General features: G+C 41.9%; 1 protein-coding gene across 1 annotated transcript; it reads left to right on the forward strand.

Moving 5' to 3' along the window:
- The first annotated feature begins 903 nt into the window (after positions 1-903).
- Positions 904-20,268, forward strand: C1H2orf49 (chromosome 1 C2orf49 homolog). The gene is made up of 4 exons (XM_050922786.1): positions 904-1,036; positions 2,611-2,777; positions 8,799-9,168; positions 18,681-20,268. Exons 1-4 carry the CDS (start codon positions 941-943, stop codon positions 18,735-18,737), a joined length of 690 nt encoding a protein of 229 aa, XP_050778743.1. The 5' UTR covers positions 904-940; the 3' UTR covers positions 18,738-20,268.
- Positions 20,269-24,317: the final 4,049 nt, after the last annotated feature.

Raw genomic sequence — 24,317 nt, forward strand, 5'->3', positions numbered from 1 at the left:
AGTCTGTTAGGGTACGGCTACACTTGAAACTTCAAAGCGCTGCCGCGGGAGCGCTGCGAAGTGTGAGTGTAGTCGCAGCACCAGCGCTGGGCTATACGTACTTCACCTCCTCATGGGGTTTAGCTTGCAGCGCTGGGAGCGTGGCTCCCAACGCTGCGGCACTGTTTACACTGGCTCTTTACAGCGCTGTATCTTGCAGCGCTCAGCGCAGTGTTTTTTCCACACCCGAGTAAGAAAGTTGCAGCGCTGTAAAGCGCCAGTGTAGCCATGGCCTTAGTCTTTAAGGTGCCACCAGACTCATCGTTGTTTTTGTGGATACAGACTAACACAGCTACCCCTGTGAAACTTCGATTTACTTTGTGCTGATTCTGCTCAGGGGGCTGACTGTGATTACTAAGTCCCCCTCAGTGCCGCATTTCTATGCTTCTGTGATTCTCTGCTTAAAATTCAGAATATGCTTAAATACTCTACTAGCCAGTAATTAAAGCAGGTAGCGCCTTGCAGGCTCCTGTCCCACAGGGGGACGTGCTGCTGCTGCAAGGCATTAATGCTGTGGGCAGCTACAGACAGCGCAACACCCCAGAAAGCCCACAAGGCAGCAGAGCCATGACTGCTCCGATGCGCCTCGCGGCGGACTCAGATAGAGCTCAGCGGAGCGCTGCTCTACTGGCCCCAGACGCTTCGCCCCGCGGCGCACAGCGGAGCAGTGAGAGGTCTAGCGCTTCGCGTACTGGAGCAACGCTCGCGAGAGGCAGGCGCCGCGATTTAGGCGCGCAGCCTCGCCCCCAGCTGAAGCCGCCTTTTTCGGAACGTGGAACGTTCACTCACGCGCCTCCTGGCGCCGGCCTGGGCGGGGTTTGACGTTCCTCCCGTCCGTCCGTATTACGTCACTTCCTGCTCACGCGCCCCCTTGCAGCATTGTGGGAACGGCAGCGGGAAGATGGCGGCGCAGGGGGGTGGCGGGCGGATGGACTCGGACCTGTTGCTGCACCCGGAGCTGCTGTCGCAGGAGTTCCTGCGGCTCACCCTGGAGCAGGTGCGGCCGGGGGGGACCCTCCTCACCAAGCCCCAGCGAGCCCGCGAGGCGCCCGGCACCGCCTGGGCTCCCTGGGCCGGGAGAGCGGAGTTGGAAGAGCCCTGCCCGGCCAGTGAGTCTCGCTCCGGCCCCCGCAACCAGTCCGTGCCGGGCTCGGGGCCGGCGGAAAGAGCCGGGGGGGTCGCTGCTGTAACCCAGCTCGGGTCCCTGCTCTGGTTGTACCCGTGACGGTTAGAGCCCGTTTCACGCGGGTCGATGCTTCCCTGTGAAACGGCCCTTGCAAATAGCAGGCAGGCTCTGGAGAGGCGCTGGCCTCCTCCGCGCTGATAGAGTCAGCTTCCATTATAGCGCTTTATTTTAGCAACGCCTTGTCGCTTCGGCTGGAGAACTTGGTTCATCTTGAAAGCTGGCAGATTTATTAGAAAGTAAAAACATTTGTACGAAGTTAACTGGGAATTCGTCAAACTGTTGGGTTATTGTAAACCTACATTATTTAAAATACCCTGATCCGAAAGAACTTTAAATACATTTATTAATATACATTGTTGCTGACAGTTTGACCTCACCTACTGCTCTAGTTGAGGACATAGTGGTTTATTCGCCATCAGTTTAACTGGAAATAGAATTTAGTACTGTTATCCTTAACTTGTTAAATCTTACCTGTGTGAGTAGGTACCTTGAATTTTAATGTGCTCTCACGTATAGAGTTACAGACATAAAGGTTTACAGGTTCAAGGCCCATATGTGTGGGAGGGTATGTTTCCTTCTCTTGGCCCTGGTCTACATTGGGGGAAGGAGGGGAGTTGACCTAAGATACTCAAATAGCATAGCTGAAGTCAGCGTGTTTTAGGTTGACTTACCTGGCCGTGAGGTGGTGATTTGACCACTGCTGCTCCGTCGACTCCGCTTCCGCCTCTCGTGAGCTGGAGTTCAGGAGTCGACGAGGAGCGGGTTTGAGGATTGTTTTATCTCTGTCTAGATGAGATGCAATAAATCGATCCCCAATAGATCGATCTCTACCCGCTGATGCGGCAGGTAGTGAAGACCTGCCCTTGATTGATTGCATCTTAGAAAATCAGCATTTGGCTATAGATAGCTACTGGAGATCTGCCTTCTGCTCAGATGGTAGAAGCTGGGGAATCAGGACTCCAGATCTAGGGACTCAAAAGACCACCTGTGTGATTTTTATGAAGAGGTAGTAGCTTCTCTACAGATAAGGTTGCAAACCCATTACAAGGTTGACTTGATCCCTTTTGAGAAATCCTCATGATTTAAAATGTTTTGCATTGAGGTGAACTAGAATGTGCTCTGAGAATTATTTAAACCCATATTTTCAGATGAGCTAACAAGGGCTGTGATCCTGCTGTTGGGTCTATGCAGGTACATCCTTAAACCTGCGTGGAGTTTCACGCATGTATGTATTGATCTGCAATGTTCTGTAAATCGCCTATTTTATTACTTGTTTAAAATGTTAGTTATGCTAAATTAACTGTTGAAAAAAATGAAGCGCCATTAAAGTTATTTGCTTTTGAAAGTTTCTCCTGTTAATAGTGGCTATGTTCCTTTTCCCACAGAAGAACATACTAGTTGACAATAATGCAAAGATCGACAAAGATGGCCTCACTAATCTCTATGTTCAACATGCCATACCATTGCCTCAGCGGGACTTACCTAAAAGTAGATGGGGGAAAATGATGGAAAAGAAAAGAGAGCTAAATGAAACAAAAAATGATCGTAAAAGGTAATTCAATTGTGCTTGTAACTCCTGGATAGCCATTGGCACATTTTGGAAAACATAATTAGGTTGATCTTTTTCTACTCACTTCATAAAATGTGTAAATTACAGTTCTTGTACATGTTGCTAGTACTTGCAGGGGATGCTTTGTGAGATACCAGAATGTGTTACCATAATGGTGACCCAGAAGGGGACGAAATTCAATTGTAGCAATAGAACACTGATGATGATAATACTTAGTTCTTATATAGTGGTTTTCATCAGTAGATCTCAAAGCACCTTGCAAAGGACTTAAACAACATTATCCTCATTTTACAGATGGAGATAGACAAGGGATGAAAAGCTTAGCACTTGTCATTGTTAATAGTAATAGTTGTTACTATGATTACTTGTAATTGTTAAAAGTAACATTACTATTACTAATTGTGGTTAGTTACTATTAACATGTTTCAAAAATCAACATCAAGGCATAATATAGTTACCCTATATCATTCGCACTCAGTTATGTCTACTTTACAGAGACTATATTCATGTAGATACCTTGCCATAGCTATGCTGGCATAACCCTGTAGTGTTGGTGCAGCATTGATGGAAGGGGTTTTTCCATCAGCATAGAAATACCACTTCCCTAAACAATGGTAGTTACGTTGACAGAAGCATTCTTTCATTGATGTAGCTTCATCTGCATTGGGGGTTAGTTCAACATAGTTACACCAGTCAGGGGTGTGGATTTTTCATACCGTCTGACTAATGTGGCTGTGTTGACCAAATTTTTAAACAGTAGACCAGACCATAGTAATTTATGCTTGCTCGTGTGCTAGGAATTGAGTAAGGGGCTTGGACACCAGTCTGCAACAAAAGTATGCTTGTTATACCTACCGGTAATTGAAGACCACTTTTTGAGTTAAATGGCTCTTCTCTCATACAAGGCCTTAAACTCAACTTTGATCAGAAAATAAAGTGGTCTGAAAACTTTATTTTATTTATATTTCAGTTCTACGCTATGGTCCTAATTCTGTAATATGATGTTCATGGGAAGATCTCTATATCCATTCCAAATCTCTGTGATTTTAATGGGTTTCCCTCTGCTTCACATTAAAGGTTCAGAGCCTCAGTTTCTGACCGCTTTATGTGAGTGCATTAGATAGTTTCTTTATGAATACATCTAGTTGTCTGACTGTATTTATGCACTCCATAGTACTTCAGCCAGTGAACAGACATAAGCATGCAATAACTGATCTCATATATCAGCAGTGTTTTGAAATAGCTGAACAGGAATTGAGTTTTTGGTACAGGCATGCAGATGAGCACATCAAGAAACCTACATTTCTTTAGAATTCCTGTACCCAATTTTACCACTACATATAGCTCTCATACTTGAGTAGAGTTTGAGTTTGCACATTAGAAATAATTATGATAGTACAAATAAAACGACTTTATAGTTAAACACATTTTATAATAAAAAGTAATGAATATATGGAGACCAAAGAATAGAAATAGGCCCATTTAGATAGCCACTCTGTGTTTTTTGTAAGGGTTGCATTGTTAAGATTATTTTATTAGTGTTTAATATATTGTGCCACTTACTTTTTAAGTGCTTCCTACTGATTAGCTCAGGGGTGGGCAAACTACGACCCACGAGCTGGATCCGGCCCCTGAGGGCTTTGGATCTGGCCCGCGGGATTGCCCCTTGTGGTGCCACAGGCCCCGCGCTGCTCTGCAGAAGCATCTGGCACCACTTCCCTGTGGCCCCTGGGCAAGGGGGAAGATGGGTCCACGCCTCCAGGCACCGCCTCCCGCAACTCCCATTGGCCGGGAAGGGGGAACCAATGGGAGCTTCAGGGGAGGTACCTGGAGGCGCGGTAAGGGCAGCGCACGCGGAGTTCTCCACACATCTCCCCCAGGGGCCGCTGCACTTTCTGGAGTGGGCTTGAGGAAAGGGCAGGCATTCAGGGAGCCTGCCCTGCCCCGGTGTGCACCATAGCTACCCTGGAGCCTTTTTAGGTAAGTGGCACCAGGCTGGAGCCAGAGCCTGAACTCCTCTTGCACCCTGCCCTCCAACTTCCTGCCCTAAGCGCCCTGCCTGCACCTTGTACCCCTTCTGCACCCCAACCCCCTGCTCTAAGCTCCCTGCTGCATCCTGCACCCCTCCTGCACTCCAACCCCCTGCCCTGAGTCTCCTCCCACACTCTGCACCCCTCCTGTACCCCTGCTCTGAGCCCCCTCTTGCACTCCTGTACCCCATCCCCCTGCCCTGAGTCCCATCATAAACCCTGCGCCCCTCTTCTGCCCCAATCCCTTGCCCTGAGCCCCTTTCTGCACACTGCACCCCCACCCACACCCTGCATTCCCTTATGCACCCCAGCCTCCTGGCCCGGTATACAATTTCTCCATCCAGATGTGGCCCTCTGCCCAAAAAGTTTGCCAACCCGTGGATTAGCCACTGTTAGGCAACTTTTCAGTAGTTAATCTGCTGTTCATGTTCAATGCTTAAAAATTTTTGTCTGGCTAGTATTTTATTGGGTTATCTTTTTACTGCCAGCATTTATGATGTACACAGTGTGGAGAGGGTAGGAGACAGGCTGCTGAAGGCTTTTGAAAGTTCTAGACTTAGATCAGTTTTGGTAAGTAAAACTAAAATGGACATAGAGAAACTTCAGTTATTGTAACACCCTAGTGAGATGACTCAAAGTAGTTCACACACCTTTTAGGAGTGTACACTGTCCTCTCCTCCATGGCTGTTGATGACCTTTTAGTAGAACCAATATGGTTCTACTCTGCATGAGAGGGAGCAGAATTTGGGGAGCTTCATAACCATCCTCTCCGTGCTGTAGAGTTGAACTCCTCCAGACTGCCTGAGTGTTGCTGAGAAGAAGGGTTTTGTGAGTGTGGGGGATGAATCTACCAGCTATACCCCGTAACACAGTATGGAAGCTGCTTCAATGATAAAGCTGAGTTGGTGCCAAAGAGTAGCTTGCCTGCTGTGGAGCTTGGAGTGAAGGAGTCTTGCCTCATCCTGCCAGACCTTGAAGAAATCCCCAGAGCACAGCACAACTGTCTAGACTGCGTGCTGGGGCTCGGAGTTGGGTCTTAGTTTATACCTCTCTGTTTCAGGATATCAGTCTGTAGGCTCAGAAAGACAACACTACATCAGTTTGCATTTTGTTCACATTCAGCAGGTAATCTTCACAACTTTAAAAATTATGAATTGAATTGTTTTTGAATGAAAATTGAAATTCTGCAGAAACAGAGTTCCCTGGTTGCCCAGAAGAAATTTCTGCTTTGGTGGCTTCCTTAGGAATATGTTATTTATAAGATATCACTCTGTCGTTTTGTGATAACAAAGGTGTTGTTACTCCTTAAAAATACAATATGAGTGATCCCCACAGTAGTAAATACCAAATATCCTGCCTAAACATATATGTAGCTCCTGAGTGTCAGTATCCACAACATGGAGTATTTAAAGAACAGTCTTTAACTAAGGAATATCTGCTACATCTTTAGGCATGTTAAGGAAAGAGACTGAAACAGATAGTATAGCTTTATATAGTGTTTTATTGGGGGTGGACATTGAAGATAACTATTATGGAGTGCATTCAAGATTAGGATGCTGTTGTTGGGAATAAAAGTTGTAAGGAAAAATCCACAGTGAGTGTTAGAGATTAACTCTATTGATTTGTGTGTGTGTAGGTTGCTTTTATTAGGCTCTAAGTATTTTGCTTATTTAAGTGTTTAATTTAATGGATTCATTAAACACAATTGCTGTATAATAAAAGGCAAACCTGATGGCCAGCTTTGATGCACTGTCGGTTAATGTTGTCCTGTGAGCATGGATACATGTGTGCTCCTCAGCTATTGTTCCTTTCATTTGTAAAGAAATGTTGGTACGTGTTCTCATCCATGCATTTAAAGGCTGTCAGCAACTCCATGTTTAGTGGCTGTTCTAATGACGTTGTAATTGAATCAGATGAGTGTTATGACCTGGTTATTAAACATGTATAGTTTTAAATATGTAAAGTATATTGATTATTTACTTTTAAATAACCATGTATATCTAAACCACTCATATGTATAGTCACCTCAGTGGTACTTATGTTATAAAGCAGGAGTCTCAAACATGCGGCCTGCGGGGCTCTTGCATGTGGCCCGCCAAGCTCCCTGCCCCTCTGCCTGCCCATGGGATTGCCCACTGTGGCATTGCGAGCCCTGCAGCACAGGCCGGGTGGGGTGGGGGAGCGTTCAGGCCAGGGGGGAAGGAGGCAGAGGGCTCTTGCATTGCTCCTTCCAGGCACCACCCCCTGCAGCTCCCATTGGCCAGGAACAGGGAACTGCAGTGAATGGCAGCTTCGTGGGAGGTACCTAGAGGAGCGGTAAGAGCAGCGCACACACGGAATCCTAAGGTGGGGGGCCCAGGGGCTGCAGGGACAGGGTTCCAGCTACTTTCTGGAACAGAGCAGTGCAGGGCTAGGGGCCTGCCCTGGCCACAGTGTGTGCCGCTGCCACCCCGGAGCTGCTTTAGGTAAGTGACGCCAGGCTGGAGCCCGCACTCTGCACCCCAGCTCCCCGCCCTAAGCCCCCTGCCACATCCCATACCCCTCCTGCCACATCCCATACCCCTCCTGCACCTCAACCCCCTGCCACATTCTGCACCTCAACCCCCTGCCCTGAGCCCCCTGCCCCATCCCACAGCCTTCCTGCACCCCAACTCCCAGCCCTGAGCCACCCGCTGCATCCTGCACCCCTCCTGCACTCCCTGCCCTGAGCCACCTGCCGCACCCTCTTGCATCCCACTCACCAATTCCCTGCCCTGAGCTCCCTGCCACACCTTGCACACCACCTGCACCTCAACTCCCTGCCCTGAGCCTCCACCGCACCCTGCACCCTTTCTACATCCCCTGGGGGCAGCACTGGGGTGGGGACTTCGGGGAAGGGGTTGGATTGGGGTGGGAAGAGGTGGGCAGGGGTGGTGCCTAATGGAAGGGGTGGAGTGGGGGCGGGGCCAGAGGCAGCAAGGGGGGGTGTCAGTGCCCTCGTGGTCATTTGAGTTTGAGACCCCTGTTATAAAGTAACACTTTATTTGAACAACTTCTATGAAATACATCACAAATATAAGGTATTGTCACAAATGAAAAATCAGCAAACTGAATGGTTGACACTGCAATCTTCATTCATTTACAGATATTCAGGTTTCCTGGTGATTGTGTCTTACCCATGTCCCTGACCATGTCCCTGAGGTTTAGAATTCTTTTAGTCCTTACTTCAGTATGTGTAAAAGGATAGTTATGTTAAAATCATGTTAACTTTTTTGCCACGTAGGCTGTTTGTTTGCCTTTTGAATTATCTTTTGGATCAACACAATTTTACAGTGTTCCTCTATTTATAAATAAAATTTTAATTAGCCTGACCTGATTGCATGTAGATTGAAAAGCATGAGCAATTCCAGCAAAAAATAAAATAGACCCACTATTTTGTCTCAGAAACAACTTATTTCAGAAATAGAGTGGGTTTTTTTTGTTTTGTTTTTTTTAGGGGGGAGGCACGAAATATTTTCACTACCAGTCTGTCTAGCCCCCATTTGGGCTTTCTCACCGTAAGAACCGTGTACAAATGCAGATGTTAGGAGCAGTGATTTTTATAAAATTTCAAATTGCCAGTGACTCTTAGATGAAGAAGGCAATTCACAGCTCCTCAAATATTTGCCTTATATCTGGAATAAATTGTATCTGTTTTGATACAGTCAAATCCTGAAATAACTCTAAACAACAATATTAAGGCTCTGCTAAATTTGACAGTCGTATTGTTTGGAATGAATTTAAATTGGCTAGCTTGATATTTTTGAAACAATTGCTTTAAGTTAAATTGGAATGAGTAAAACAGTTTCAGGAAACTACATTAACGAATATTGCCAGGTTGGCCTAGATTAATTTTTTGAATTGTCTATTTACATTGCTTATATCTTGAGTTACTAACGGAACTCTTGATAGTCTAGTTTGTATTTCTGAGAACTTTAAAACTTTGTATTTTCAGTGTTACAACTGTGGAAGGCTTACGGAAACGGCCACTAATTGTATTTGATGGCAGTTCAACAAGTACAAGTATAAAAGTGAAAAAGACAGAAAACGGAGCTACTGATCGCCTAAAACCTCCTACAGCTGGAATCACTGCTGATACTTTTAGGAGATCATCTGTTCCTTCAAACACCTCAACATACATTCCAGCCTCCAGTTTATCACAGGACGCTAAACTGGAAACTAGGAGGAATGAGGCTAAACAGAACAGTGTTCCAGTGACTAATAGCATATTGGCTAATCTGAAGTTGCCACCTTTGACCCCTGTAGCAGGAGCTGCTGTTGTGAAATTAAAGAGAGCAGCTCCAAAAGAAGAATCTGAATCAGCGGTATGTATATTCACACCACTGTGTAGTTTTTTTTTTGTTTTTGTTTTTTGCAAATCTTTTCCTTGAGCATATGAAGGAGCAGATAGGTCCTCAGATCTTTATATTGAGAATCCATTATAACTGTTGTATTTTAGTTTTATCTTGAAAGTCATTTTATATAATTTGGTATATGCATTACTGTAGTACATACGGTATGGTTGGCAAACACATAACAAGAGACACATTCCCCTGAAAAGTTTATAGTGTAAAGAGACCAAACAGACAAAAGGTGGGAGAATAAACAGAGGTGCAGATAGATGAAGTGACTTGCCTAATATTGCATAAGAGCTGGGATTAGAACTCTGGTCTCTTGATTCCCTGTTCTGTATCTTATCCATTAGACTGCCCTCTCAGTAAAATGCTAATTAATAACTAGTGTTGCAGAATCACCTAGGAGTCCCAGTCATGGGCTAGGAGCCTATTGTCTGGATACCTTTCAAACAAAACAAAAAGATGATCCTTATCCCAAAGATCTTACAGTCGAAGTACAAGACCTGAGACAACAGGTGATTAGATGAATGGGCACAAGGCAACGATGAGATAATACTAGTCAGTATGATAGTCAGCTCTCTCAGCACATCAGGTGTCTAACTGTTATCAAGTTGCTTTTGTAGGCACTGTTACCCAAGGTTTTCAGAATCCAAAACTGTGGATTAACTGTTTCACTCCAGGTGGTCTCACGAATAAATCGGTCTGATGAAAGATTGATACAAGGAAGTGTGCTCTTATCTAAAACTACTATTTATTAGATATAAGTGTGCACACGCACGAGCAATAGGTTTACGACATCCAAAATAATTACCTACAATCTGAGATGGTATTGAGTAATTAGCAGCAGGTCAGCAATGGCTGGTCGCATCCCTGCCAGGGAGTATGGTGTCAGGAAAAAATCTCTCAGGATAGCTTCAGCAAACTGCTCCAAAGGACGCTCTATTATCTAGTCTTTTTATAACTAAATTCAGAACACACAGTTCATAACGGCCCCCAATGGGTCATTACTTCTAATTTCAGTCAACTAGTTATCAACAAAACATTCCTAGCAATCTTAGCCATAATAAACTTCTATATCAAAGGCACCCAAGCTCAAAGTCTCCATCCGCTTATTTTCTTTCAGTCTTAGAATTTTTTGAATCTTTTCTCCCCTCCTGTTCTGATTAGCAGAAACTGCAAGCCTGCAGCTAGTATTTGACCTTCTCTCAAAAGCCCTCCTTGTCCAAATTAACCCTTTTATCTATGTGGTGGTCTATTATTGTGTGACTGAATGCACACAATATGGCTGCAATTAGTTTGATCAAATTCTGGTGTAACATACCCCTCAATTCCGGGGTAACAGCATCACAGTAAAGAAGGGATTTGAAGGAGTACAATGAGGTGGTTTTATGGATGTTGTTGAGGAGCTCCTCATGCATGAGGAGCAACATGGGAGAAAGCACGAAGGTACTTGAGAACTTAACAGGTGGGCAATCAAGGCTGGTGTCATTGGCAGAGCAGAGGCAGGAGTTAGCATTGCGATAGCGTATGAGAGATGATAGGTTAGGGAACAAGATGTGAAGGGCCTTGAACTCCATGTCTTCACTTTCATGTTTGGTGCACTGGAGAAGTAGGACCCAGTGCAGTGGTACAAAGAAAGATTCCAAGTGACAAGCTGAGGAAGTGATCTTTGCAGCAGCATTTTGAGTGGCTGAGTGGGGCAAGAGAAAAAGCCACTCAAGCCTAGAGAAAAGGATGTTGCAGGAATCAAGACACACATTGTTGATGGTCTGTGTGGAGGGAAAAGAGGCTATATTTTTAGAGATGTTATGCATTAAGAATTGGCAAGATGTGAGGACCTAGAGACGGCAATGCTCAAGATAATAACCAGGTTACAAGGGTTGAGTGACGGGAAAAGGGTGGTATTGTCCACAGTGATGGAGGAGGATGACAGGAGGGTTTGAGAAGGAAAAGACCAAGAATTTAAGTTTGGACTGGGGGCGGATAGGCAGATTTGAGAGTTGTAAGCCAGAGTTAGATGCTAGTTGAATTTGTATACAAATAAGATTACCCAAGGACAAGGTGTAAAGGAGGAAGGGACCACGGATGGGACCCTGTGAAACCCCCACAGAAAATTTGAGGGTGGATAAGGAGGATCCTCCAAGTGACGCACTGAAGGAGAGAGGGTGAGTCCCGTGAACTGAGGGAAGGCAAGATCTTGAGAAGATAAGCATAGGCAACAGTGCTGAAGGTAGCCAACAGGTAGAGGAGGCTGGAGTGCTGGTTCTAACCATTGACTGAAAAGAGATTATTAGAATCTTTGAGAATTGGTGCAGTGGAGCACAGAAGGCAGAAGCTAGAATGAAAAGAGTACATTACATCTGTTTCTTAGAGCACTACTGTGAGGTAGGTATAGCTTATGTAACTTTTATCCCAAAAGAACTTAATTTAAATCCTTTGAGATAAGGGCCAACATACAGGTATATTGGCTGACAACAAAGAATTACTTACCACTGTAATGCGGCTACATTTAGGTGAAACAGCAATGTTTCATGGGAGTTCAGGGAAGGAATGGAAAAAAATATCAGATTTGAACTGCAGAAGGAATTTAGGTAGGCACAATGTAATTACTGAATTAAAATGTTCTCAGGCAGCCACTTTTTCTACTCTTAAATAATGCTTATCTCTTTGGGATGCGTGTTTACTTTTCAGCCTGGGTGTGTGATTCCCAGCTCGCGGAGACATACATTAGCTCTGATTGAGCCAGCGCACTAAAAACAGAATATAGCTGAGTGAGAGGGGCTAGTTGCCCCAAGTACATGCCTGTGGTCTTTGATGCTGCTATGACTACATTCTATTTTTAGTGCGCTAAGTCATTCAGAGTTAGCGTGACTGTCTCCTAGTGCTGAGACTCTCACCCCCAACTCAGAGCATAGACCTAGCCTTATAGCAATTTTCATCCACTTACCGAAAAAATCTTTCTCAAGGGAGGCCAAATATAATAGGGTATCTCCATTTTACAGATGGGGAAGTTGATTTCTGAGGAAAATGCCGTGGAATTTCTGAGTGCTCAGGGACTCATTTGTATGTGTTTAATCTCAAAGGCAGCTCTTTCAGCAACACGTCAAAGCCAGGCTGAAGCACTAGATCAATACTGAGCCAGCAGGAAGAGTACCACCTTCTGAAAACATCACTAAACTACTGCAGTTTTCTTTAGAGATCTTTTAGATACTGCCCATGTCCAAACTTAAATGGTTTTGGAATTTGTGTGGTTCACAGCACAGAGGTGCTGTATGGTATGGTTTTGTTCACCTATTAAATATTTAATAGAGCTTTCCATTAATTGCAGCTAACTCGCATGATTAACTCAAAAAAATTAATCGCCATTTTAATCACACTGTTAAATAGAATACTAATTGAAATGTATTAAATATTTTGGATGTTTTTCTACATTTTCAAATATATTATTTCAGTTACAACACAGACTACAAAGTGTACAGTGCTCACTTTATAATATTTTTATTACAAATATTTTCACTAAAAATGATAAAATAGTATTTTTCAGTTCACCTTATACAATACGGTAATGCAATCTCTATCATGAAAGTGCAACTTACAAATGTAGAAATTTATTTTTATCTTTTTGGTTACATAACTGCACTCAAAATCAAAACTTCAGAGCCTACAAGTCCATTTGGTCCTACTTCTTGTTCAGCCAATCACAAAGACAAACAAGTTTGTTTACATTTAAGGGAGATAATGCTGCCCGCTTCTTATTTACAAAGTCACCTGAAAGTGAGAACAGGCATTCTCATGGCACTTTTGTAACCAGCCTTGCAAGGTATTTACGTGCCAGATATGCTAAACATTCGAGTGCCTCTTCATGCTTCGGCCACCATTCCAGAGGACTTGCTTCCATGCGGATGACACTCGTTAAAAAAAAAAAAAAAGGCATTAATTAAATTTGTGACTGAACTCCTTGGGAGAGACTGGTATGTCTCCTGCTTTGATTTACCTGCATTCTACCATATATTTCATGTTATAGCAGTCTCGGATGATGACCCAACACATATTCGTTTTAAGAACACTTTCACTGCAGATTTGACAGAACATAAAGAAGGTACCAATATGAGATTTCTAAAGCTAGCTACAGTACTTGAACCAAGACTTACGAATCTGAAATGCCTTCCAAAATCTGAGAGGGACGAGGTGTGCAGCATGCTTTCAGAAGTCTTAAAAGAGCAAAACACTGATGTGGAATCTATAGGACCCGAACCACTAAAAAAGAAAATCAGCCTTCTGGTGGCATCTGACTCAGATGTTGAAAGTGAGCATGTGTCGGTCTGCTCTGCTTTCAGCCATTACTGAGCAGAACCTCTCGTTAGCATGGATACATGTCCTCTGGAATGGTGGTTGAAGCATGAAGGGACATATGAATCTTTAGTACATGTGGCACGTACATATCTTGCAACGTTGGCTACAACAGTGCTATGTGAACACCTATTTTCACTTTCAGGTGACATTGTAAACAAGAAGTGGGCAGTGTTATCTCCTGCAAAAGTAAACAAACTTGTTTATCTGAGTGACTGAACAAGTAGGACGGAGTGAACTTGTAGGCTCTGAAGTTTTCCATTGTTTTATTTTTGAATGCAGTTATTTTTGTACATAAACTCTACATTTGTAAGTTCAACTTTCATGATAGAGATTTTATTACAGTACTTGTATGACATGAATTGAAAAATTTCTTTTGTTTTTATAGCACAAATATTTGTAATAAAAAATACATATGAAGTGAGCATTGTGCACTGTTCTGTGTTGTAATTGAAATCAATATATTTGAAAACATCCAAAAATATTTAAATGGTAGTCTTATTATTTAAGTGTGATTAATTGTGATTTTTTTAAAATCACTTGGCAGCCCTAATTTAAATACATTCATGTTCAGAGTTGATTACTGTTGACATTCTTGAAATCAAAATCTTTACTGCATGTTAGATTATTTTGTAGTCTGTTAACAAAAATAATTTAGGCCCCAGTTTAGCAAGATAGTTAAGCATGCACTTAAATTTAAACATGAGACATCAATGTAAGTACTCATGCTTAAAGTTAAATATACGTTTAAGTATCTTACTGAATCAGGCTGTAATGAATGAGCAAATGGTTTAGTGAACATTACTGTCAATTAATCAATGGCTTCAGATTTCCTAGAAGAAAAGTATAAAATAAGAGTTCATGTTCCTTGGTCCCTGAATGACCACATTCTATCAATACAGCCCAAATTCCTCATGCAATTTTAATTTGGTAATGCTGTTTTTTACTTCCTCTCCTAGACTCCTTTGTAGTATTGGTTGTACGGGAAGTGATTCCTGTGTGCATTTTTAAAGGATTGTATATAAATGGAAGATATCTTAATTGATGATTTTAAGAGGGGTGTATTTTCTGTTAGAATAAGTGACTTCCTGTTTTGCTGATATTTGGTGCACAGGTTGTTGGTCATGAGCAGACTTTTTCCATAATTAAAGAAAACCATGTACAGCAGGGGTCGGCAACCATTCAGAAGTGGTGTGCTGAGTCTTCATTTATACACTCTAATTTAAAGCTTTGTGTGCTGGTAATACATTTTAACGTTTTTGGAAGATCTCTCTAAGTCTATAATATATAACCAAACTACTGTTATATGTAAAGTAAACAAGTTTTCAAAATGTTTCAGAAGCTTTATTTTAAATTAAATTAAAATACAGATCTTATCAGTTTAGTGTGATGCTTTCCCTTGCTTTTTCATTGCTGAGTTTTCCAATGTCAGGCACATATTTGGATACTTTAAGCTGCCCACAGGCTTCTGAGTGATCAATTGTTAACCAGCTCCAAGAGGGCAGATTTCATGTGTGAAAATACCTGTTCTCACAAGTATGTGAAGAAAATTGCGTTTGCAGTGCTTTCAGCATTTGGATTCAAACAGTTAAATTTCACTGGTAGGGACATCCAATAGGTCAGAATATATGCCTCATGATCTCTTTTGGTAGCATCAAGTGCGCTATGCAGATCCACAAACTTAGATGTCCACAATTCTGAGCTTTTTAACTGAATGAGTTGCATTTCGAAATCTTCAGCAGACATCCACTGAAACACAGACAAATCCAAGTTGCTTTCGTTGAACTTTTCAGGTTTAATTAGAAAAGAAAGCATTGAGCCAAATTGCTGGAAATCTTGAAATCTGTCAGAAAAATCTGATTCCAGTTCTTGAATGTACTTTCCAGTGTCATCAACATTGACAGTGCAACGTGTCGATAGCTCTTTTATGAGTTGGAAGTAGTGGAAAGTAGAAGTTTGAATATCCCTGGAAAAAACTGCTAGTTTCACAACAAATGCTTTCCAGGCTTTATAAAGATCCAAAACTGCTAGCCTTGCACCCTGGAGACAGAGGTTGAGTTCGTTTAGGTGAGTGGTGATATCAGTTAGAAACATGAGCTTACACAGCCATTTGTTATCATCCAATTCAGTGTAGTTTTGTTCTTTTTCTGATAAAAAGGCCTTGATTGTATCAAAACAGTTTACAAAGCGCACCAAAACCTTGCCACGACTTAGCAACCAAATGTTGCTGTGAAGTGAGATGTCATTATAAGCACTGTCCATCACTATCAGTGCTTGAAATTGTCTGAGAGTCAAAGGGGATTGAGCAACAAGGAAATTCACAATTCACACCACTGTATTCATCACATTATTAAGCTCTGAATTAGAAATTTTAGCGCACAGGTTTTCTTGATGGATGATGCAGTGAAATTTGACTGTCGGACGGCCAATTTGATCTTCAAGTAACTTTACAAATTCCTTCTGTTTTCCAACCGTGACAGGAGCACCATCTCTTGTCACACAAAATATTTTTCTGATTGTCAACTCTTCGTTCTTCAAAATGGTTTACAAAACTTAGTATATCTTTCCCCCTTTGTTGTGCCATGCAGGGGTTTTAGGCAACAAAGTTCCTCTTGGATTTCATCGGAAGCACAATATCTTGCAAAAACTGCCAAATGTGGATCGTCATTTATATCCACACTCTCATCAACTACAACACTGAACACTGCTGTGTCTTTCAGTGTAGTCATCTGCTTTTCCTTAATGTTTTCTGCCATTTCACTTGTGTCTCTCACCTGTTCTGGCAGAGATGGGCAGTTCTTTTATTCTAGATATTTGGCAAATCATTGAACAAAATCTCCGAACTGCTGAGAAAAACTTCGTTTATATATTCCCTATCTGTAAATGGCTTTCTATTTTTTGCAATGCACTGTGCAATCTTGTAACTGCCTTCTGTAGCTTGATTTTTTTTTTTTACTTACACTTTGTTTTTAAAAACACTGCTTGGCTTCTCATAGGCTGCCTACTGCCTTTTTGATTCAGTCTTGTCTGCTTCATCAAGAAAGGTTTTCTTGTGCTTCATTTCAAAATGCTGTTTGACACTTGATGTGCGACAAAGACTTTGATAACAGAAAGCACAAATAGCATGGTCCATCTTTTCAATAAATCCAAATGTGTCTGTCCAAGCAGCCTGAAATGATTGGACATCTAGCTTCGCTTTCTTAGGAGCTGCCATTTTGTTAAATGTTCCCTTCAACTCTCAGTGGGGGAGGAATGATGATAGAAAGCAGGCACAAGGTCAAACGCAGTGTGGTCTGATATAAGCAATTTTAAGATGGGGGTGCTGAGCTGCACCCCCCTCTTGCCTCATGTGTAACCCTCATTGTACCAGGCTGGGGACAGTGGGCCACAGATGGGAGGCTGCAGAGCAGTGATCCAAGGCTAGGAGCAGAGCCCAGCTTGGCCTGCTGGGACTCCAGGCTGGAAAGCAGGCTGAGCAAGGCTGGAGATCCAGACCCCCGTTGGCAGGAGGTCAGCTCCTGGAACCCCAGCTTGGCAGCTGAGATGAGTGGAGATGGCAGCTAGTAGGGCTGAGCAGGGCCGGAGGCCTGGACCCTATCTGGCAGGGGGCCTGTGGGGGAACTCCAACCAGAAGCAAGGTGAGTAGGACCGGCGGTGGGACCCCGGTTGGCAAGGGGCCAGCAGTGGGAGCCCCAGAGCAGCCGTGGGCTGAGGGGCTCAGCCAGCCCCTGCTCTGGGGTTTCGGCCGCCGACTCCTGCCAGCTGGTGTCTCGGCCCGCTGCCAGCCTGGGGTTCCTTCACCCAGGCCAGCAGTGGGCATTGAGTAGGACCGACGGTGGGACCTCGGCTGGCAGGAGCCGGCAGCGGAAACCCCAGAGCAGTGGCGGGCTGAGCGGCTCAGCCCACCCCGCGTGCCATCAATAATCAGCTCGTGTGCCATAGGTTGTCAACCCCGATGTACAGAATAAGGTGGTAAAGAATCTTCACCATACGAGACACGCTGCTGTTGGGACTGTTACTGTGCAGCATTAAACTAGCAAAACAGTTTTAACATTGGTCTTTGTTGAGACTTAAAGTGGCACATCGTTCCATTCGTATGAAACCTAGCTGGCTTCTTGCATATTGGTGCTTGCCATTTCAGGCACGCTGCTACTTGCTTTTAAGAGCCACTCATGGTGTCGGTGTTAATTTCTAAAGTGTCTGGTCTGTGTCCTGATCACCTTAAGGACCATCTCTCTTTGCAACTTCCCAGTGTCTGTGATTAGCTCTATTGCTGCTCACAATACCCAGATTTGCGCACTCAAAGTTTGGTGTCAGCATCTGTGTTGAACTGTACTTGAGTCTGGATCCTGCTCCCCTGGTTGGTCTGCCAGGGCTGGTTTGACTTTCAGGGTATGGTGCAAAGTTCATCTGTTTATCCAGGCATTTCCCTGTCTAACCAACTGGAGACTGTTTCGTAGTTCCTTCTTATTTTTGATGACTGTTGGAGATTGATTTGGAGGTTGTCTGTTTGCTGCGAATTCTTATAAACTTCTTATTTTTAAATTTGCAAGTGCACACAGAGGCTTAAGCAATGGGTTCCTCATTTATACATGGTAGTGGGAAGAAATACCTTTTTTCTCTAGTTATAATTTTTCAGCAGTTTTACGCAGGTAATCTCTTGTTTGTTTGTTTTTTAGAACAGAGCAGCATTTTTAAGATTCTTTAATTTTTAAAAATTAGATTTAATTATATTTAATTTTTAAGAGTAGAATATATTCCTGTACTTGCTTTAAAACATTCTTCATGGATCAAACTTTAGTCAAAAGTTCTTATGTGGTTTTATTTCTAAACTACTCATCTTTTTCTAGTAAGAGGAATACTTTTGGTAAACCTGCTCACCACAACAAAAAATGGATGAGTTTGCAAGAGGTTAGATTTATCACCCTTTATAGTTCTCCTGCTTCCTTTTTCACATTCTGGGTAAGCCTGACATTTTAACTTCCTCCAGAAGATGGCATCAGGATGTTACTATAATGGTGTGTACAGTGCTAAAATGCTTAGCTAACTCCCTCTGGATATTGTACAATAATTACTAAATATTGTCTAGTGCAGCACATCTAATATTAGTTGTATACTTTCTTCTATTCCAGAATGATCTAAAACCTACAGAAGCAAAGAAGAGAATCCAGCATGTAACATGGCCATGAATTAGTGGGGGTCCTGGAAATGTAAATATATCATTCCTGTAGTTCAGAACAGTTGAAGTACTATTCTCTTTAAACTATACAGGGATTCACATTGTTGTGAAGTGTTCTTAAATTTTGAAAGCTCTCTCATATAAAGCTGGAATCATAGTCTCGCCAATCACCTTAAAAGTGTCTACCTTCTTGCACTGAGAGTGCATTGAGACCCTTCCAAAGGTGGTGGTCATATGAGATACTAAAAAACTGCTTTTGAATTTTCAAGTATACTGTAGTTCATCTCCTACGTGTCTCTACAAAACACCTTTGTGGGCTTAAAAATGTTCATATTTTATGCTATACAGCTAAATTCAGTTTAGTAGGTCATGTCCTGGCTAAATACCCAACACAATTCTTGAAGTTCCACGTTGTATGAAAGATTGTGCATCCAAACCCTGTTTGGGTTTCAGAAGATAGTTAAACAATAGAGTATAAAATCATCCCATTGACAGATTTTATTCTAGAGAAAAAAATATTTTTGTTACACAGAACAAAACCACAAACTTGTATTTGTATTTAAAATACAGGTTAAGTTAGTAATAACAGATGAACTATATAACATCCTTGCTTCAAACTGAAGCTTCTATAGTCATTTGAGATAAAAAATGCACATGGAAGCACATTATTAGAATCTATTTTCAGTATGAATCTGAGGAAAAATAATGGATTAGTGCAATGCTCTTATATACACACACCTGTGTGCGTGCAACAAGTTTCTATTGTTATCCCAGTTATAATAATTCTTGTTAAAATAAAGTGGGAAATCCTAGAATGTGGGCCAACTCTCTCCTCTCATCAACATGTAAAGAGGCAACAATCACTGCACTGAGTTAGAATAGTATACTCTTAACAACGTCTAGCCTCTTCCCTGCCTGGACAGTTTTAAAATAAGATTGTTGGCTTTTCTTTGAATCCCAGTGGATTTCATTTGGATTATTGTGTGGTGTAACACACTGGATCTGGTCCTATGTCCATTAAAATCAATGGCAAAACTATTGATTTTTGGTGGTTAAATGGACCTGATCCTGCACCTACTTTGGGTGTATATGGTAAATAGTAAAGCTTCTATATGCAAAAACTAATATGAAATCTGTGTTCTTCCCATATGAAAGCCTTTCATCACTTAAACATGAAGAAAATCCTTTTTTTGGCTTGGAACCAGTTGAAAATGCTGTCAGCAGCGAACTGAAAGCTTACTTAGAATTTTTTAATGTATATGTATTGAAAATATGAACAGTAGTCTACGTTGGATATGGCTGAGACAAGTTTCCCATTCCTTATTGTGGAATCAAAGGCACTTCTGAATGCTGTAAAATAGTAAGAATGATGTGTGTTTTTTAAATACTGTGTGCTCGTCTCCTTTTACTAAACACTAAAATCTGTATGCAGGTTTTAAACTTCAGTACAGAAAAGTTTCACATGTTAATGTACATTTTGTATGTAAAGAGTGGTCTTTTAAGTAGTTTTATCCTATTTAAATAAACTGAATTAAAAGTAATCTTTTCAGTAGTGTAGATCTATTTTGTAATGTAATTAAACCTGTTCAATTGAAATAGTGATGTTGAAGTGTACTCAGTCACTGAGACTACTTCCTAAAGTTAAGTATGTGCATAAGTGTTTGCAATATTTCAGTTGTAATTTGGTAAACGTTACACCTCTTTTTTTACTAAATAATCCCATAAATCTAATTTAATTTTAGAACACCTGTCACAACAATTATTGTGATATCTTACTCAGGACAACCAGAATTTTGAGCCACCATGTTATCACTTTGCCTCAGGAAGAGTGAACTTTGCTGCTGCTGAGCTATGTTTCAGCTCCCTGACGTACCAGCTTGACACACCTGCCTTGCCAACAAATGCTTCAGGACTCTGGCAGTCCAAAGCTTGCGTTGAAGGTAACAGTTAGTGAACCCAAGTTCTCTGGAGATGTTCTTCTGTAGTGTTCAGTCCCTCTCAATGGACACTCACAGAAGTAGTTTGTTGCCTTCAAAGAGACCGAGCACACATCAGTCTTGCAATAGCTAAAGACTTACACTTCAGTTCAGTATAACAGCACTGAGAGTTTGTAACAAAACAATAAGTTTATTAACAAAGAGCATAGGTTTGAATGATTTCAAGCAAGAGTTAGAGATATGAAAGGTAGGCTACAAACAAAACACACTTTCTAGTGACTAAGATAACTTCAGAAAGTTAATCTTTTTCTAAGCAGGTTTCCCACCTATAGCCAGTTCCCAGAGACATCAGCTCCCCTGGCTGAAGGGATCTCCTTTTCTCAGATTTCAAGAGCTCTGGCTTCTTGTGTCTGTTTTAAGAGCCTGGAGGTACAGCCTCCATCCCCAGTTGAGATGGTTAAATGGTCCTCTCCCTCATATGCTATTTTGATGGCTTTATTTATCTTATATATAAATGTACTTCCATTGTTTTTGGCCTGGCTTTGCTCAGTTTACATTGGAGACACATCATAGTCAAGCAAGCAAAACAATATTCCTTTGTCTTGGACAGGCTGGGCTTATGCACTGCTTGCACAACATATTTTAAGAATATATTTCCAGCACATACCTATAAGTCTTTGTACACCACCCATCCATGCATCATGCAATAATATTAATGACCAGTATGTTACTCGTTTGCATACAATATCTGTGTGACTCCTTTTATATAAGATTATGATAGTGAGTTTGTCCAAGCAAGACACGCTTTCTAGCTATTCCCTAATTAGAGCTCCTTGAATATAAACTGATTGCTCTTGGAGGGAAGATTCTGCAGTTTAGGAAATTTTTTGAAAGGCAGATGTTTTCCAAATATATGAGATACATATATGTTCAAACAAGATATTACATTAAAAGGAGTAAATTGGCAAGACCATTAAAACGATAACTTTTGTTCATATCAGTGTCATTTTTCAAAATTTTAAACAATTTTATTATCAGGTATATGGACATCTTACAAACCACCACAATATTTAAAATAGCTTAAAGAATGAAAGTGATCGACAAATATCTTTAACCAAATATCCAGTTCTATAGAAGAACTATACCAGTGACAGATAACTGGAGCTATTTGTTCAAGTATCCCTGCCTTGCAGTCTCTATGGTTCTGTGATAAGAAGTCATATTTACATAAAGATTGTTTTTTGTTAAGGCCAGAGGGGACCATTATATCTGGTTTGACCTCCTCAACTATGCTCTGGCTTTGTGTACCGTGGGTGATGCTAGATTTAAGTTGACACCCTCGCCATACCTCCACCCCGGTTGTGTATCCAGAAGTAAGTGTAGATCACTGCATGTTTAAATAATCTGAACAGCATTTTTAAATGTTTAATTTTACACAGATGAATTTTCTGATATTTCCCCCACAAAATAAATGGCCACATGTCTGTATGCTGCTCATTTAAAAAGCAAATCAAAGAACATCAGGGGCTTTTGTTTTGTTTTTATCTATACAAGGTAATGGAAAAACTCTAGGCCAGATCTAGCTTTTTCACTGCTGATGGCAAAATCTGGAGAAGGAAGTTTTGGGAAGAAAAATTCTTCAAGATTCCCCATGTAAAATTTACCATTTTGTCTTGGCTTCAGTTTTGGCTCCTTGAGAGATTCATAGAAGGGTAGGGTAGTGCCTCCATACTTGTTTTGGGACACTAACGTTCCTATCTGCTTTCTTGAAACTATATTGCTAAGGCAGTTCCTGTCCGTGGCTGTTCAGAGGTTTCATCCATCACCCTTTTTAAAATGGATTCTTTAGGGCTTGCCTCTCCTACACCTATATATCCTAACTCACAAAGGGGGCTGCGGAAGTCACTGTTCTCTTCCCTTCTGTACAGGGCAGGGGAGATTTAGACATGAATTCCAGGTTTTCATTTGATCGGTTATGCCTGGTCCAGCTTTCTGCTGTAGAAATGAGTTTCACTGCTCTGCCTTGGTTCACTTTCAGAATTTTTCATCCAGATGTTGATTGCTTTTTGCAGCAGTAGCTTCTGATGCACACCTAATTTGCAAAGTTTAATAACTGCAAAAATAATTGTGTTATTGGAAATGAGATAGTAATTCCACATCCATGTAATCTAAGAATACTGAGAGGTGATACCTTTATGAAAAATGTGAGAGCTGGTCAGTGAGATGAAGTTCATGTATATTGAGTTATAAGACTTTCCTATATGAATGCATTGTTCTAGCTTAATATGGGGCTGTGTGGGAAAACAAGCAAGGAAGCAACGCGGGCTCCTGACAAGCAACCTGCAAACCAAGCTTGAGGGGCAGTTACAAGCTGGTGGGAGAAAACATTGTCTCCAGTCAAAATGCAAGCCTTGTTTTGCCAGGGTGGGAACCCAGAGATCAAAACACCTAACAGTTAAAAAGCCCTTTCTGGGGGGGTCAGTTTGCAGGGGGACAGGATGACACAGAAAGAGGCTCTGTAGAAGACTCCAAAAGATGTGGGTCTTTCCCCAGATCCAGGAAATGGTAAGTCTCAGGGAAAGGCAGAGATGCATATAGGCTGGTTTATTGTTTTTTAAGATTTTTTTCTTTGATATGCTGTTCTAAATAAACACTACTTTGCTTTAAGAATGCTGTTTGGTCACTGGTTGCCACTGCTATTACTCCTGTAGGGAACAGGTATGCAGGAAACAGCCTCTGTCATACCTGCTGAGCTAATTGCAGTTAGCACAAGTAACTACAGCCCAAGGCCTGCGCTGAGAGTGAGAGAATCATGTGATTCCACCCAGAGAGATAGATGATGGCTTAAGACCCGAGAGAAGGGGATGCACTTGAAGTGACTGGGAGGGATCAAAGACATGGTTAGCCGGGTAACTGTGACAGTGACTTCTGGGTTATTCTGTATTGTGCACAACACAGATACCTAGTGTACTTCTCAGTTTTTCAGGTCCTCACCTATTTTTAATTTTTTAAATTATTTTAAAGAACACTAAAGAAATTCCAAGTTAGCATGGAAATTAGAAAAACATTGACAGGACATTACATATAAAATGGTGTTTTATGTTCTCCTGGCTTTTTTTTAACAAACTGTTTCCAGAGTTGTGCTGACATTGCGAAGGTTACCGGTGCACAATGATGATAAATATATTATTATTTTTTAAGTTAAATTTGAAATTTTGGCTTGTCTCTCCAAACCCACCTGGTAAATGTCTTGAAGAGATTGGTAGGGAGCTATGCTCTGCAGCGTGCAAGATCTATGGTAATCTCTATGTAGTCTCTTTGCCCTGACCCTTTCCACTCTGGTTCTGCTGCATGCAGGGCATTCCAGAGCCTTTACTTAGACTTGGGCTACATTAGCAGGGGGGTTCGAACTAAAGATCCACAACTTCAGCTATGCTATTTGTGTAGCTGAAGTCCAAGTATCTTAGTTCAACTTACCTGGCCAATCTCATGGCAGCAAGTCAACTGCTGTGGCGCCCCCCTCGACTGCGCTTACTCCTGCCCAGATGGAGTATGGGAGTCGATTAGCGACTCGATTATTGCCAATCCGGCGGGTAGTATAGATGTACCCTTAGAGGGCTAATTCCTGCAGTCAGAAGCTCAGCAAATGGACA

Source organism: Gopherus flavomarginatus, chromosome 1, assembly GCF_025201925.1.
Source record: "Gopherus flavomarginatus isolate rGopFla2 chromosome 1, rGopFla2.mat.asm, whole genome shotgun sequence".
Lineage (NCBI taxonomy): Eukaryota > Metazoa > Chordata > Testudines > Testudinidae > Gopherus > Gopherus flavomarginatus.